The 14,666-nt window shown below is 40.0% G+C and overlaps 1 protein-coding gene across 1 annotated transcript in view; it reads left to right on the forward strand.

Annotated features, from left to right (window-relative positions):
• ITGA2 (integrin subunit alpha 2) overlaps window positions 1–14,666 on the forward strand; it is a 155,527-nt gene that overhangs the window by 29,997 nt on the left and 110,864 nt on the right. Inside the window, exons 2-3 of the mRNA XM_007951539.1 lie at window positions 5,374–5,483; window positions 6,558–6,649. Coding sequence (XP_007949730.1) covers window positions 5,374–5,483; window positions 6,558–6,649 — 202 coding nt within the window. The remainder of the gene's footprint in view (window positions 1–5,373; window positions 5,484–6,557; window positions 6,650–14,666) is intronic.

Raw genomic sequence — 14,666 nt, forward strand, 5'->3', positions numbered from 1 at the left:
GCCTACCAGTCAGAGTGGGGTCATATGGAGGTCAAGTTATTGATGGAGTCTTAAGTAAGGTGCATCTCACAATGAGTCCAGTGGGTCCCCAAACCCATCCTATAGTGATTTCCCAGTTCCAGAATCCATAATTGCAATAGATATACTGAACAATTGGCAGAATTCCCACATTGGGTCCCTGACATGTGGAGTAAGGGCTATTATGGTAGCAAAAACAAAGTGGAAGCCATTAGAACTGCCTCTACCTAAAAAAAAAGTAAACCAAAAGCAAAACTGCATCCCAGGTGGGGTTGCAGAGATTACTGCCACCTTCAAGGACTTGAAGGATGCAGGGGTGGTGGTTCCCACCACATCCACATTTAATTTGCCTATTTGGCCTGTGCAAAAAACAGGTGGATCTTGGAAAATGACAGTAGATTATCGTAAACTTAATCAGGTGGTGACTCCAATTGCAGCTGCTGTTCCTGATATGGTTTCATTGCTTGAGAAAATTAGTACATCTCCTGGTACTTGGTATGCAGCCATTGATCTGGCCGATGTCTTTTTCTTGATACCAATTTCAAAGGACCATCAGAAGCAGTTTGCCTTCAGCTGGCAAGGCCAACAGTATAATTTCACAGTGCTTCCTCAAGTGTATATCTAGTCCCCAGAACTATGTCATAATTTAGTCTATAGAGATCTTGATCACCTTTCCCTTCCACAAGACATCACACTGGTGCATTATATTGATGACATTATGCTGATTGGACCTCGTAAGGAAGAAGTGTCGAAGACTTCTAGACTTATTGGTGAGACATATGTGCTAGAGTTTAGGAAATTAACCCAACAAAGATTCAGGCACCTTGCACCTCAGTGAAATTTTTAGGGGTCCAGTGGTGTGAGGCATGTCAAAATATTCCTACTACAGTGAAGGATAAGTATTGCATCTGGCTTTCCCCACAACTAAAAAGGAGGCACAAAATCTGGTGGGCTTCTTTGGATTTTGGAGGCAATATAGCCCTCATTTGGTTATGTTGCTGTGGCCTATTTATCAAGTGACTCGGAAAGCTGCTAGCTTTAAGTGGGACCCAGAACAACTGAAGGCTCTGCAACAGTTTCAGGCCTGCCGTGCAGGCTGCTCTGCCACTTGGGCCATATGATGCAGCTGATCCAATGGTACTTGAAGTGTCTGTAGGAGATAGAGATGCTGTTTGGAGCCTTTGTCAGGTCCCTATTAGTGAATCACAACACAGACCCTTGGAATTTGGGAGCAAAGCCCTGCCATCCTCTGCAGATAACTACTCTCCTTTTGAGAAACAGCTTTTAGCTTGTTACTAGGTTTTAGTAGAGACTGAACACCTAACCATGGGCCACAAAGTCACCATGAGGCCTGAGCTGCCCATCATGAACTGGGTGTTGTCTGACCCACAGAGTCATAAAGTTGGACGTGCACAGCAGCACTCCATCATTAAATGGAAGTGGTATATCACAGATTGGGCTCAAGCAGGACCTGAAGGCACAAGTAAATTGTATGAGGAAGTGGCCAAAATGCCTATGGTCTCCACTGCAGTCACATTACCTTCCTTCTCCTAGTCTGCACCTATGGCCTCATGGGGAGCTCCTTATGATCAGTTGACTGAGAAAGAGAAAACTTGTGCCAGGTTTACAGATGATTCTGCACAATACGCAGGCACCACTTGAAAGTGGATAGCAGCAGCACTGCAGCCCCTTTTTTGGAACTTTCTTGAAGGACAGTGGTGAAGGGAAATCCTCCCAATGGGCAGAACTTCGAGCCGTGTATACGGCTATTCACTTTGCATGGAATAAGTAATGGCCAGATATGCTATTGTATATGAACTCATGGACTGTGGTTAATGGCTTGTGGCGTGGTCTGGGACTTGGAAGGAACATGATTGAAAAATTGATGATAAGGATGTATGGGGAAGAGGTATGTGGATAGAGTTCTCTGAATGGGCCAAAGGAGTAAAGATATTTGTGTCTCATGTATTGGTATTCCTTCACCTTGGCAGAAGAGGACTTTAACAATCAGGTGGATAGGATGACACGTTCAGTGGAATCCAGCCATTCTTTTCCCAAGCTACTCTTGTCATCATTGCTCAATGGACTCATGAACAAAGTGGCCATGGTTGCATGGATGGAGGTTATGCATGGGCTCAGCAACATGGATTCCCACTTACCAAGGCTGATTTGTCTACTTCCACTGGGGGGGGTGCCCAATCTGCCAGCAGCAGAGACCAACACTGAGTTCCATGATGTGGAACCATTCCTTGGGGTGATCAGCCAGCAATGTGGTGGTAGGTTGATTACATTGGACAACTTCCATCATGGAAAGGACAACATTTTGTTCTTACTGGAATAGATACTTATTCTGGATATGGATTTGGCTTCTCTGCACACAATGCTTCTGCCAAAACTACCATCTGTGGACTTACACAATGCCTTATCCTCCCTCCATCATGGTATCCCACACAGCATTGCTTCGGATCAAGGGACTCACTTCACAGCAAATGAAGTGTGGGTATGATATTCTCCTCATCCTGAAGCAGCTGGCTTGATAGAACGATGGAATGGCCTACTGAAAACACAACTACAGTACCAGCGAGGTGTCAATACCTTGGAAGGTTGGGGCAATGTACTCCAGAAGGCTGGATATGCTCTAAACTAACGTCTAATATACAGTGATTTTTCTCCAATAACCAGGATTCACAGGTCCAGGAACCAAGAGGTGGAAATGGGAGTGGTACCACTCACTATTATCCCTAGTGACCCACTCAAAAAATTTTTGCTTCCTGTCCCTGCTACCCTATGCTCTGTGGGTCTGGAGATCTCTGCCCCAAAGGGAGAAACACTCCCACCTGGAGACACAATACTGATTGCATTGAACTGGAAGTTAAGAATGCCACCTGGCCATTTTGGCTTCCTCATGCCTCTGGATCAACAGACAAAAAAGGGCATTACTGTACTATCTGGTGTAATAGGTCCTGATTCCCAAGGGGAAATTGGATTGACATTATACAGTGGAGGTTAAAGAAGAATATATCTGGAATACAAGAGATTCTTTAGGACGTGTCTTAGTATTACCATGCCCTGTGATTAAAGTTCATCAATCCAATTCTGATATGACTGCCAATGGCCCAGACCCTTCAGGAATGAAGATTTGGGTCACCCCACCAGGCAAAGAACCATGACCAGCTGAGGTGCTTGCTGAGGGCAAGGGAAATACAGAATGGGTGGTGGAAGAAGGTAGTTCTGAATATCAGCTATGACCACATGACCAGTTGCAGAAATGAGAATTTGTTATATTGTTATATTTCTTCATTGTATATATGCCTCAAATATTTTTGTTTCCTTCTGTTATGAACTATGAAATGTAAATAAGGTTAATGCGTTTCAGTTGTACATGTGTTAGCATATTATGTTAGGTGCAAGTATGACTTTATAATTGTCCTTATTTTGAGATTATATATGGTTCAAAAGATGTGTACAATTGCCAAGTAGACAAGGGGTGGACTGTGATAGTTGGAGCTGTGTGTCAACTTAGCTGGACCACAATTCTGTGTGGTTTAAGCAATTGTGGTGTGGGTTGTTCCCATGATGGGATCAGATGTATCTGTTTTGAGCAGCCAATCCATTGAAAGGGAGTTTCCCTAGTGGTGTGGCCTGCTTCCAATATATTTATGGACATCCTGGGAAAAGATACACTCTTCTGTGTATTGGGACTCTGTTGTGGTGCCTACAACTGTCCATGAGCGAACAATCCACCATGGATTCATCATTCGTTGGAGTCAACAGCCAGTATACTGCCTGCCAACCTAGAGCTCCTCAGCCCCTGCAGGTGTGCAAGTCAGGAAAAGCCTCCAGCTTGACGTTTGATCCAAGAACTTTGGACTTGCCAGCTTCTATAACTGTGTGAGCCATTTTCCTAAGATAAATTTTTCTTTCTCTCTCTGTATAAGCTTTACTGCTTTTGTTTCTCTAGAGAACCCAGTTTAACAGACAGAGAGACAGACTAAGGTAAGAGAAAGAGATAGTGAAAAAGTTTTAAGACCAGTGTTGGAAGTCTCACTGAGTTGAATAATTGGTGAAGTCTGTATACTACAAGAAGTAAGTTGGTAGCATATACCATGGAAAATGTGCTCAGATTTGTTGTTAGGTGTTGTCAAGTTGGTTCTGACATATAGCAAGTCTGTGTACAACAGAACAACTCACTATTTTGTCCTGCACACTGTAGTCACAATGATTGCTGTGTTTTTTCAATTAATGCTCAATTAATGTTGTTTAATTTAAAATGTTATATTATTTATACAGGAGGCTCATGAAGAAATTAAGTTTCATAGTTAGATAATCTAATCCTTCCCAGCTTTGACAAGAATGAACATTGAAGCAAATATGTTTTCTTAGTAATTAAGTGCTGAGTAATTAACCTGCTACTATTTCTGAAGATCAGACTGTTAGATGGATTCTTTCTGACCATTGTTCTATGGCCAGAAATGTCCAGTGGTTATGCAGAGAATCTTAGAGCCCTGGTTAGAGAAGCTGTAGGAAGTGAGACTAACCAATGAATAGATGTGTGCTCCAGTTTCTCTTCTCTGCATTCTCTCCTCCAGCTCTACCTGCATTGTTACACAGGAGGAGAGCTCCAGAGTTAATTCACTCTGCATTTTCTGCAGGTTCCTTTTTAATGACAATAAACTTAAAGCTACTTAAATAACTCATCTGCTTTCTATATGAATTGGTATATAAAAGTTCTTAAGACATATAAAAGAATCAAAACATGTTAGTTGTTGCTCTTAGTTTTAGTACCGTCTCACTCTTCAGATCTGTGCTGAGCAATATGAAAGCCAGTAGCTACATGGGGCTATTGAGCAGTTGAAGTATTGCTAGTCTGCCCTGAGATGTGTTCTAAGAATAAATTAAGTTCCAATTCAAAGATTTAGTATGAATAATATTAATAAAATAAATAAAATACTTCACTAATGATTTTATATTGACTATATATTATTTTGGTTATATTGAGCTAAATAAAATATATTACTAAAATTATTTTCACCTGTTTCTTTTTATGTTATTCAATGTAGCTCTTAAAAATTTAAAATTACATGTATACCTCCCATTTGTAGCTTGCATTATATTTCTCTCTATTTTGGAGGGAACCTGTTTCCTATGCAGAGTGTTGTGGCAAAACAACTGTATTACATACACTCATCAAGGATCTTGATCAGCTAAAAAGCAAGGAAAAAGGGTCAATTCATAGCTGAAGAAACAGGAACTGTTCACTTATTAATAATTGAAATTAAATATGGTATTTGTTTTTCATCTTTCAAAAACTATAGTTAATATTTTATGTCTAATGAAAAGAAATCCTGTTTCTAGGTTACTGGTTGGTTCACCTTGGAGTGGCTTTCCTGAGAACCGAATGGGAGATGTGTATAAATGTCCTGTTGATCAATCCACTGTTACTTGTGAAAAACTGAATTTACAGAGTAAGTTGTAATTAGTAATGCAATTTTTTACAAACAACAAAATCTCATTTGCTATATAGCTGACCGAAAAAACAACAGCAGCAAAACGGAGTAATTGTTTGCTTTATCTGTTTAGTCAGTGGGGGACAATTGTATTCCAAATTTCCAATACTGTTTGATGTAACATGATACATGGGAGCTTGCTGCCTCCTGGATCATCTACCCTCAGACTGTGGTAGGATTTTTATTAACTCTTAGAAAAAAATGCTGCCTCTCTAAGATATAAAGGAAGAAGATAAAACATAGGAGTACTGAGAATGACCTTTAAATACTGATGTGAGAAGTTGAGATTGCTCCTAGAGTGTGATTGACCTTTTCTGCACTAGAGAGGTTATTTACTGAGTGATGGGACCCAGATTGAGGTTGGAGGCTTGAAAGGAATCTAAGTAAAGAAAAATGAAAGTGTCAAAGATAACTGGCAGAAATGAGAGAACAGGGGTAAATAATGTTCTTGAGGAGAATTGCAGTGTTCAGTAACTCAAGGATAGATACAGTGGATGATGTTCTAGTTCAGTGGCAGAAAGGAAGTTAGAGAGATTTAGTTATTTTATATGGCTAATCTCCCAACTTCTCTTTTCAATTCACCCACTATTGCTTTGTGCTAGAGTCTATCATATGGCATTCTTTGGTAATGCTTTAAGGATATTTTTATTAATGGAGAAAAAAAAGCCATCATGACCTCAGAAAAAACAGGGGTGGCAAGCTGGGGACCAAACTTGGTCCTCAGATGTGTTTTCTTCAGCCAGCTCATTATTTTTAAAAAATCTAAATTTGAATGGCTGTAGATTGTTCCATCTCCAGGCCCCATGCCTCCCTAATATCTTATACTCTGCAGCCTCATAAATTTAAGCAGGCTTCTAGATCACTGCATGCATCTCATTTCCATGAGATTCAATACTTCATTATATAAAACGTGATCTATGACATTAAATTCAATGCTACAAATAGCCACTAGCATGTCTTTTTTTTTTTTTTTTTTAACTTTAAATAAGTAGGTGACATTTAATCACTTTTTTAATTTTTCCCCTTTGAAAGCTTCTACCAGCATTTCAAACGTTACTGAGATGAAAACCAACATGAGCCTCGGATTGACCCTCACAAGGAACATGGGAACCGGAGGGTTTCTCGTGAGTGTTTACTCTTCTAATTCTCATTCCTCTCAAGAAAGTGTGGAGTTAGTGTCTTCTCACCATCCTCCTCTTCAAATAAAATGTTGATGTTTAAATGCTAGAGCTTGCTTTTCTATAAGTAGTACTATTTGGCTATCCAACATGAAGTAACAATCTGTGGAAGTATCTACATCTTAGGATATTCATTCAGCAAAACAATACTTCATGTTGCAACAGAATTCTTTGAAAGAAAGAAGCAAAAGGAACATTAATTCTTTGCTCTTGGAAGGTGGGCTCAGTATTTCTCGAAACAGCAGAATCCCAAGTCTCAGTGCTAACTTTAGTACTCTCTGCCATCAAGTGTGATCTGACTCATAGCAACCCCGCCTTGGGTTTCTGAGGCAGTATCACCATGGAAGTAGATTGCCCAATCTTCCTTCCAAGGAATGGAATGTTTAAAATAGCTGTCACTATTTCAGAAAGTAGGTTTCAAAGCTAAAGAGCATTTCTTGTAGCTACTGACTAATATGATATTACATGGCTCAGTATCTCATCTTACCTGATGTTAATATTTACTCTCATTCAATTTCTAAAATGCTATGAAAACACATCACAAATCAGTGAGATAGAATGCTTCTTTCAATAAGTGGTGCAAGGATAATTGGTTAATAATTTATACAGCTAAATAGATTTCAAATGAATAAAAGAATTAACATCAAAAAACTAAAACCAAACTCAGTGCCATCAAGTCAGACCTGACTCAGAGCGACCCCTCCTTGGGTTTCCAAGGCAGTATCACTATGGAAGTAGATTGCCCAACCTTCTTTCCAAGGAGTGGCTGGTGGGTTTGAACCGCCAGCCTTCTGGTTAGCAGTCAGATGCCTTAGGCACTATGCCAAACTAGAAAAAAGTGGAAATTTTCAGAAAAAATATAATTTCTTTATTTTTATTTTTATTGTGATTTAGGTGAAAGTTTGTAGAGTAGATTGGTTTTTGATTCAATAGTTCATACACATTTTGTTTGGGGACATTGATTGCAATCCCCACAGTATAACAGCTCTTGCCCCACTTCCTCCCTGTGGTTGCCATTTACTTTGGTCCTTCTTCCCTATCCATTTCTGCCTTCTGAGCTTTATTCCTGGGCAAACGGTGCCATTTTGCTCTCATGTGGCTGATTGTTTTAAGAAGTGCACACCTCCCTGGTGTTATTTTTCACCTCATAAGCCCTGTCTATTGTTTGGCTGGAAGTTGAGCCATAGGGGTAAGTTCAGTTCTGGGCTTGCAGGATGGCTCAAGGCCATAGTCTCAAGAGGTTCCTCCAGCCTCTGTCAGACAAATAAGCCTGGTCTTTTTATTATTATTATTTTGAGTTTTGTTCCACATTTTTCTCCCACTCTATTTAGGATCTCCTGTTATGATCCTTTTCACAGTGGTGGGCAATGGTAGCCAGACACCTTATAGTTTTCTGGTATCAGATTCTTAAAGGCAGAGGTTCATGTGGTCCATAGACTTTTGGACTAATTGTTTCCATATGTCCCTGATTTTCTTCACTCTTCTTTGCTCTAGACTAGGCAAAATAAGAGGATCTCTGGTGGCACAATGCCTAAGGCATTTGACTGCTAGTCAAAAGGTTGGTGGTTCAAACCTACCAGCCACTCCACAGAAGGAAGATGGGGCAAACTACTTCTGTAAAGGTTTACTGCCTCAGAAAGCCAATGAAGATTGCTATAATTTGGAATTGACTCTACAACAGTGAGTTTGGTTTTGGTGAGGAGATACTAATAGCTCCACTTTAGATGACCACTCACAAGCTTTTAAGACCCCAGTCTTAAGAAGACAACCTAGTAACCGTGTACTGTGTTATGCCAGTAGAGCTCAATGTCCTCCCGACCATGGTCCCAAGCTAGGAAGTCCAGTGACTCACTCCCTCAAGGTGTTTGGTGGTGGCTAAAAACTTATCACAGAAGTTGACACAGTGGCCTCAGCAATGAGCTCAAGCATAGCAAGGATTATGAGGATAGTGCAGGACCAGACAGGGTTTCATTCTGTTGTGCATAAGGTCACTAGGAGTTGGAGCTGACTCAGCAGAATCTGACTAAGAAGTTATTATGATTTGCCTCCAGTTAGCTCTTTTATATATATGGATATTTTTATAGTACATACAATACAAATGTAGAAATATCCTCTGCCAAATCTATATATGGTCATAGGTATATTCCTGTTCACCTACTCATACCTTGTCATCTTGCCTGTTTACCTGTTTGTCCATCTGTAAATTAATGTTTGCTAATACTGGGAACTCTGGTAGCATAGTCCCTAAGGCACTTGACTGCTAACCAGAAGTCTGGCAGTTCAAACCCACTAACCACTCCTTGGAAGGAAGATGGGATAATCTACTTCCATAGTGATACTGCCTCAGAAACCCAAGGAGGGGTCGCTATGAGTTGATCCGACTCGACAGCACATAACAACAACAACAACAACAATACTGATAATTATATTGTGTGTGTAATAGTATTTTCTTTGTTATCTGTAACTCTTGAGCACCTCTCCATGTCTTTTTTTTTCTTTACTGATCTTGTGCTGGTCACCCGCTGTTGGTATAATGCCTTTCCCTTCACCCAAATCAATACATGTCCCTAATCTAGCTAGAAGTTTCTCCTCCCTTTCTCTCCCATTCCTGGTAACCAATAAAAAAAATTCTTTCTGTATGTAAACATTTCCTTGACTTTATTAAGATAGTGGACTAATACAATATTTGTCCTGTGATTGACTTATTTCACTAAGCAAAATGTCCTCCAAGTTCATCCACATTATGAGGTGTTTCATGGATTCTTCATTATTCTTTATTTTTGCATAGTATTCCATTGTGTGTAAATACTATAGATTGTCCATTGATCCATTGATGGGGACTTAGGTTGTTTCCCTCTCTTTGCTATCGTGAACAGAGCTGTGATGAACATGCTATTGTTGTTAGGTGCCACCAAGTCAGCTCCTACTGATAGTGACCCTTTGGACAACAGAATGAAACACTGCCCAGTCCTGTGCCATCTTCATAATCCTAGCTATGCTTGAGCTCATCATAGCAGATGCTGTGTCAATCCATCTCCTTGAAGGTCTTCACCTTTTTTGCTGACCCTCTACTTTCCAAGCATGATATCCTTCTCCAGAGACTGGTCCTTGTGATGAACATGGGTGTGTATATATCTACCTGTGTCCCAGCTCTCACTTCTTTAGGATATGTACCTAGTAGGTGATTGCTAGATTAAATAGTATTCCTATGGTCAACTTTTTAAGAAAGTGCCATACCATTTTCCATAGCGTTTACATCATTTTACAATCCCACCAGCAGTGTATGAGAGTTCTAATCTCTCCACATCCTCACCAGCATTTCTTATTTTCTGTCTTTTTGGACTTTGCACTTATCACTAGGATAAGATGATATCTTGTTTTGATTTGCATCTCTCTAATGGCTAATGAACCCACCAGCCATTCTGCAGAAGGAAGATGAGGAATCAATTTCCATAAAGATTTACCACCTAGGACACCCAATAGCATGTTGCTATGAGTCAGAATCCAGTTGATGACAGTAGATGTAGTTTTTTTGGTTTGGAAAGGGTAATGATAGCAAGGATTTCTTCATGTGATTGTTGGTCACCTAAATATCTTCTTTGCTGAGGTTTCTGTTCGTGTCCTCTGCCCATTTCCTAATTGGATTGCTGTAGAAATGCTGGAGTTTTCTATAAATTTTAGAGACAAGCCCTTGTCAGCTATATCATTGCCAGATTTTTCCCAATTTGTAGATTTTCTTTTTACTCTTCTAGAGAAATATTTTGATGTATATAAGATTTAATTTTTAGAAGTTTCCAATCATCTAGTTTATCTTCTGCTATTTGTGCATTGCTAGTCTATTTATTCCATAAATTAGGACCCGTATGTTGGCCTCTATTTTTTCTTTGATAAACTTCATAGTTTCAGGTTTTACATTTAGGTCTTTGATACAACTTGAGTTAATTTTTGTTAGGGAGTGAGTTACGGATCTTGTTTCATTTTTCTGTAAATGGCCAGTTTCCCAGCACAGTTTATTAAAGAGGCTGTCTTTTCCCCATTTAAGGGATTTCAGCCCTGTGTCAAAGATCAGCTGTCCCACAGGAGGATGAATTTATTTCGGGGTTCTCAATTCTGTTCCATAGATCTATGTATTGGTCTGTACTAATACCAGGCTGTTTTGACTACTATGGCTATAGAATAGGTTTTAATATCAGAAAGTGTGAAAACTCTTTTCTTCAACAATGCTTTGCTTATCTGAGATCTCTTTCTTTTACATATAAAATTAGTAGTTGATTTTTTCCATCTCCTTAAAAAATGTTGATGGAATTTGGATCAGAATTACATTGAATCTATAGATTGTTTTGTGTGGTGTTGACATTTCACAATGTTCAGTCTTCGTATCCATGAGAATGGTATGTTTTTCCATATATGTAGGTCTCTTAGCTTCTTGTAGTAGTGTTTTGTAGTTTTCTTTGAATAAGTCTTTTTTTGTCTCTGGTAAGATTTATTCCTAAGTAATTTATCTTTTTGGTAGCTGTTGTAAATGGTATTATATTCCATATTTCGTTTTCAGAGATATTTTTCTTGGTGTAGAGGAATCTGACTCATTTTCTTATGTTGATCTTACACCCTACCATTTAATTGAATCTTTCAATTCATTCCAGTAATTTTCTTGCTGAGTCTCTGTGATCTTCTATGTTTAGGATCATATAATCTGCAAATAGGGAAAGTTTTACTTTTTTGTTACTAACATAGATGCCTTTTATTTCCCTTTCTTAGCTTATTGCACTGGCTAGGACTTCCAATACAGTGTTGAATAGGAGTAATGATAGAGGCCATCTGTTTCGGTTACCTAGTGTTCCTGTAACAGACATACCACAAGTGATGGCTTGAACAAACAGGAATTTATTCTCTTATTGTTTAGGAGGATAGAAGTCTGAGTTCAAAGTTCCAGATCTAGGGGCTCGGTGAAGGCCCCTTGACCTTGGGCTTCAGCTCTGCTTCTTGCTCCCAACCCACTGAAGCTAGAGGTGTCTCTTAACTCAGGCAGCTGCTGGCCACTGAGGCTGACAAACCCAAGTTCAACGAATAAAATGGCATAGTCCCAAGATTATCAAGCAACACAGCAGTCCACTAGTTCAAGATCCAGAAGATCAAGTCTCAAGATCAGCAGACAACATGGCAGGCCACTTATATGAAGAATCAGCAACATGCAGGATCCAAACATGCCAAAAAATTCAGACACCTTTTTCAAAGCAGCAACTTATATACTTGAAGCAGATCCCATCCCAAAGACAGCTACTCAGCTGCTCCAGTAGATTCCACCATGGAATTGATTACCAGTCTCATCGTGGGGAATAATTATATCTAGCTTCCTAGCCACTCAAAACCAGGCCCAACAAAGTTGACACACAAATTTAACTACTACAATTTTACCCCTTGTTACCTTGGCATCTATACAGATCTCCTTCACTGGATGGCTCAAGTCTCCTAGTCCATCTGAGTGGCGACTTCATCCCCTTGGCCCCATTCTTCTGCCATTTGGGCATGACAGCCCTCACTTTTGAGCAGTGATCATGGCCCCATCTCACTGGTCCTCATTAGCAGCAGCCCTACACTCCAGAATCAAGTTGGTGAAGATCTGACTCTTTGAAACCTAGGAAGCTGTGGTGGTTTCACCCCCAGAGGCCATGGGTCCTACACTTTGAGGCTGAGGCAGCTCTACTTCTTGTTTCTTTGGTCTCTCAGCTTCTGCCAATTAGTGCTCTAAGGCAACCCACCCTGCTAGAAAGCTTTCTGCTCAGAGATATTCAGCTTTTTCACTCCATAGGCTGGCAAGCCTGAAGCTTCATCTCATGCTGGTCTCTTCTACCAATTAGGACCCAAAGACAACCCACTCCTCTAGGAAGCCACCTGCCCAAAAGCATCCAGCTTTCTCCTCCATGGGCTGGTAACCCTGTCTCTCTGTCTCATTCTGGTCTCCTAAGTCAGCTTCCACCATCCCTTTGCTGGTCTCCATGCAGGGATCTCAGGTCTAAGGACACACTCCTGTTTCCACATTTTTGGTATCTGTTAGAGCAGCACCCCACTTTCTTGGTACCAAATTCTGTTTTGGTTATCTAGTACTGCTATAATAGACATACCACAAGTAAATGGCTTGAAGAACAGGGATTTATTCTCTTACTATTTAGGAGGCTAGAAATCCAAGTTCAAAGTGCCAGCTGTAGGGGCTAGGTGAAGGCCCCTTGACCTTGGGCTTCAGCTCCCCTCTTGCTCCCAGACCACTGAAGCTGGAAGCATCTCTTAGCTCAGGCAGCTGCTGACTGCTGAGATTGACAAGCCCAAGGTTGACAAATAAAATGTCACAGTCCCAAGAATATCTAGCAACACAGCAGGTCACTAGTTCAAGTCCAGAAACAGTCCCAAGTTTGGCACACAGCATGGCAGGCCATTCACTGATGACTTGACAAAATGCAGAATCCAAATGTTCCAAGAAGCTCAGAAACCTTTCTCAAAGGGTTTTCTTATATACTGGAAGTGAACCACATCCCTAAGGCAGCTACTCAGCTGCTCACAGTAGATTATACCATGGAGTTGATTACCAGTCTCATTATGGGGAATAACTATATCCACCTGCTAAGCTACTCAAAACCAGACCCAGCCAAGTTGACACATATCCTTAACTACCACAGTATCCTTGTCTGGTTCCTTTTTGCAAGGTGAATGTTTTCATCTTCTCTACATGGAGAAAAATGTTCAGTATTGGTTTTGTGCATACTCTTAATATTGAACACTTTCCATTCTCTTCCTATTTTGCTGAGAGTTTTTATAGGAGTGGGAGTAGCATTTTATCAAATGCCTTTTCTGCATTGATTGATATGATCATGTGGTTCTTTTCCTTTCCTTTATTTATATAGTGGATTACATTGATTGTTTCTTGAATGTTGAACCATCCTTGCATACCTGGTAGAAATCTCACTTGGTTATAGTGTATTATTATTATTATTATTATTATTGATATTGTAGTTGGATTCTATTGGGTAGGATTTTGTTGAAGACTGTTGCATATATATCCGTAAGGGATATTGGTCAGTAATTTTCCTTTTTAGTGGTTTCTTTGCTTGGCTTTGGTATCAGGGTTATATTTGCTTCATAAAATGAATTTGAGACTATCCCATAAATTTGTGGGCAATCTACTTCATAGTGATACTCTCAGAAACCCAAGGAGGGGTCACTATGAGTCGGATCTGACTCTGGCACATAACAACAACAGAATAGTTTGAGTAGGATTGTTGCCAGTTGTTGTCTGAATTTTGGGTAGAATTCTCCAGTGAAGCTATCTGATCCAGGACTATTTTTGCTGGCAGTTTTTTTATGACCTCTTTAATTCCTTCTTTTGTTACAGATCTGTTAAAATTTTCTACTTCAGTCTGTGTTGCTTTAAGTCCAGTGTCTTTCTAGAAATGTGTCCGTTTCTTTTAGCTTTTCAAATTTGTTGGAGTATAGTTCTTTATAGTATATGTTATTGTTGTTGTTGTTAGGGGCCATCAAGTTGTCTCCAACTCATAGAGACCCTGTGTACAACAGAAAAAAACACTGCCTGGTCCTTGCCAGCCTCATGATCCTTGCTATACCTGAACCCATCATGGTAACTACTGTGTCAATCCATCTTGTTGAGGGCCTTCCTGTTTTTCATTGATCCTCCAATTTATGAAGCATGATATCCTTCTCCAGGGAATAGTCCCTTCTTACAATATGACCAAAGTAGGTGAGAGGAAGTCTGGCCATTCTCGCTTCCTAGGAGCATTCCAGCTGCACTTCTTCCAGGACAGCTTTGTTAGTTCTTTTAGACTTTTTCTTCTCCAGCTGCTCTTTGAAATCTGTTCATTTCTTTTAGCTTGTCACTTCTTCCATTTGCTTTAGCTACTCTCCATTCAAGGCCAAGTTTCAGAGTCTTTTCTGTCATCCATTTTGGTCTTCTCTT

This window comes from Orycteropus afer, unplaced genomic scaffold (genome assembly GCF_000298275.1).
Source record: "Orycteropus afer afer isolate SDZICR_OR568_19922 unplaced genomic scaffold, OryAfe1.0 scaffold00296, whole genome shotgun sequence".
NCBI lineage: Eukaryota > Metazoa > Chordata > Mammalia > Tubulidentata > Orycteropodidae > Orycteropus > Orycteropus afer.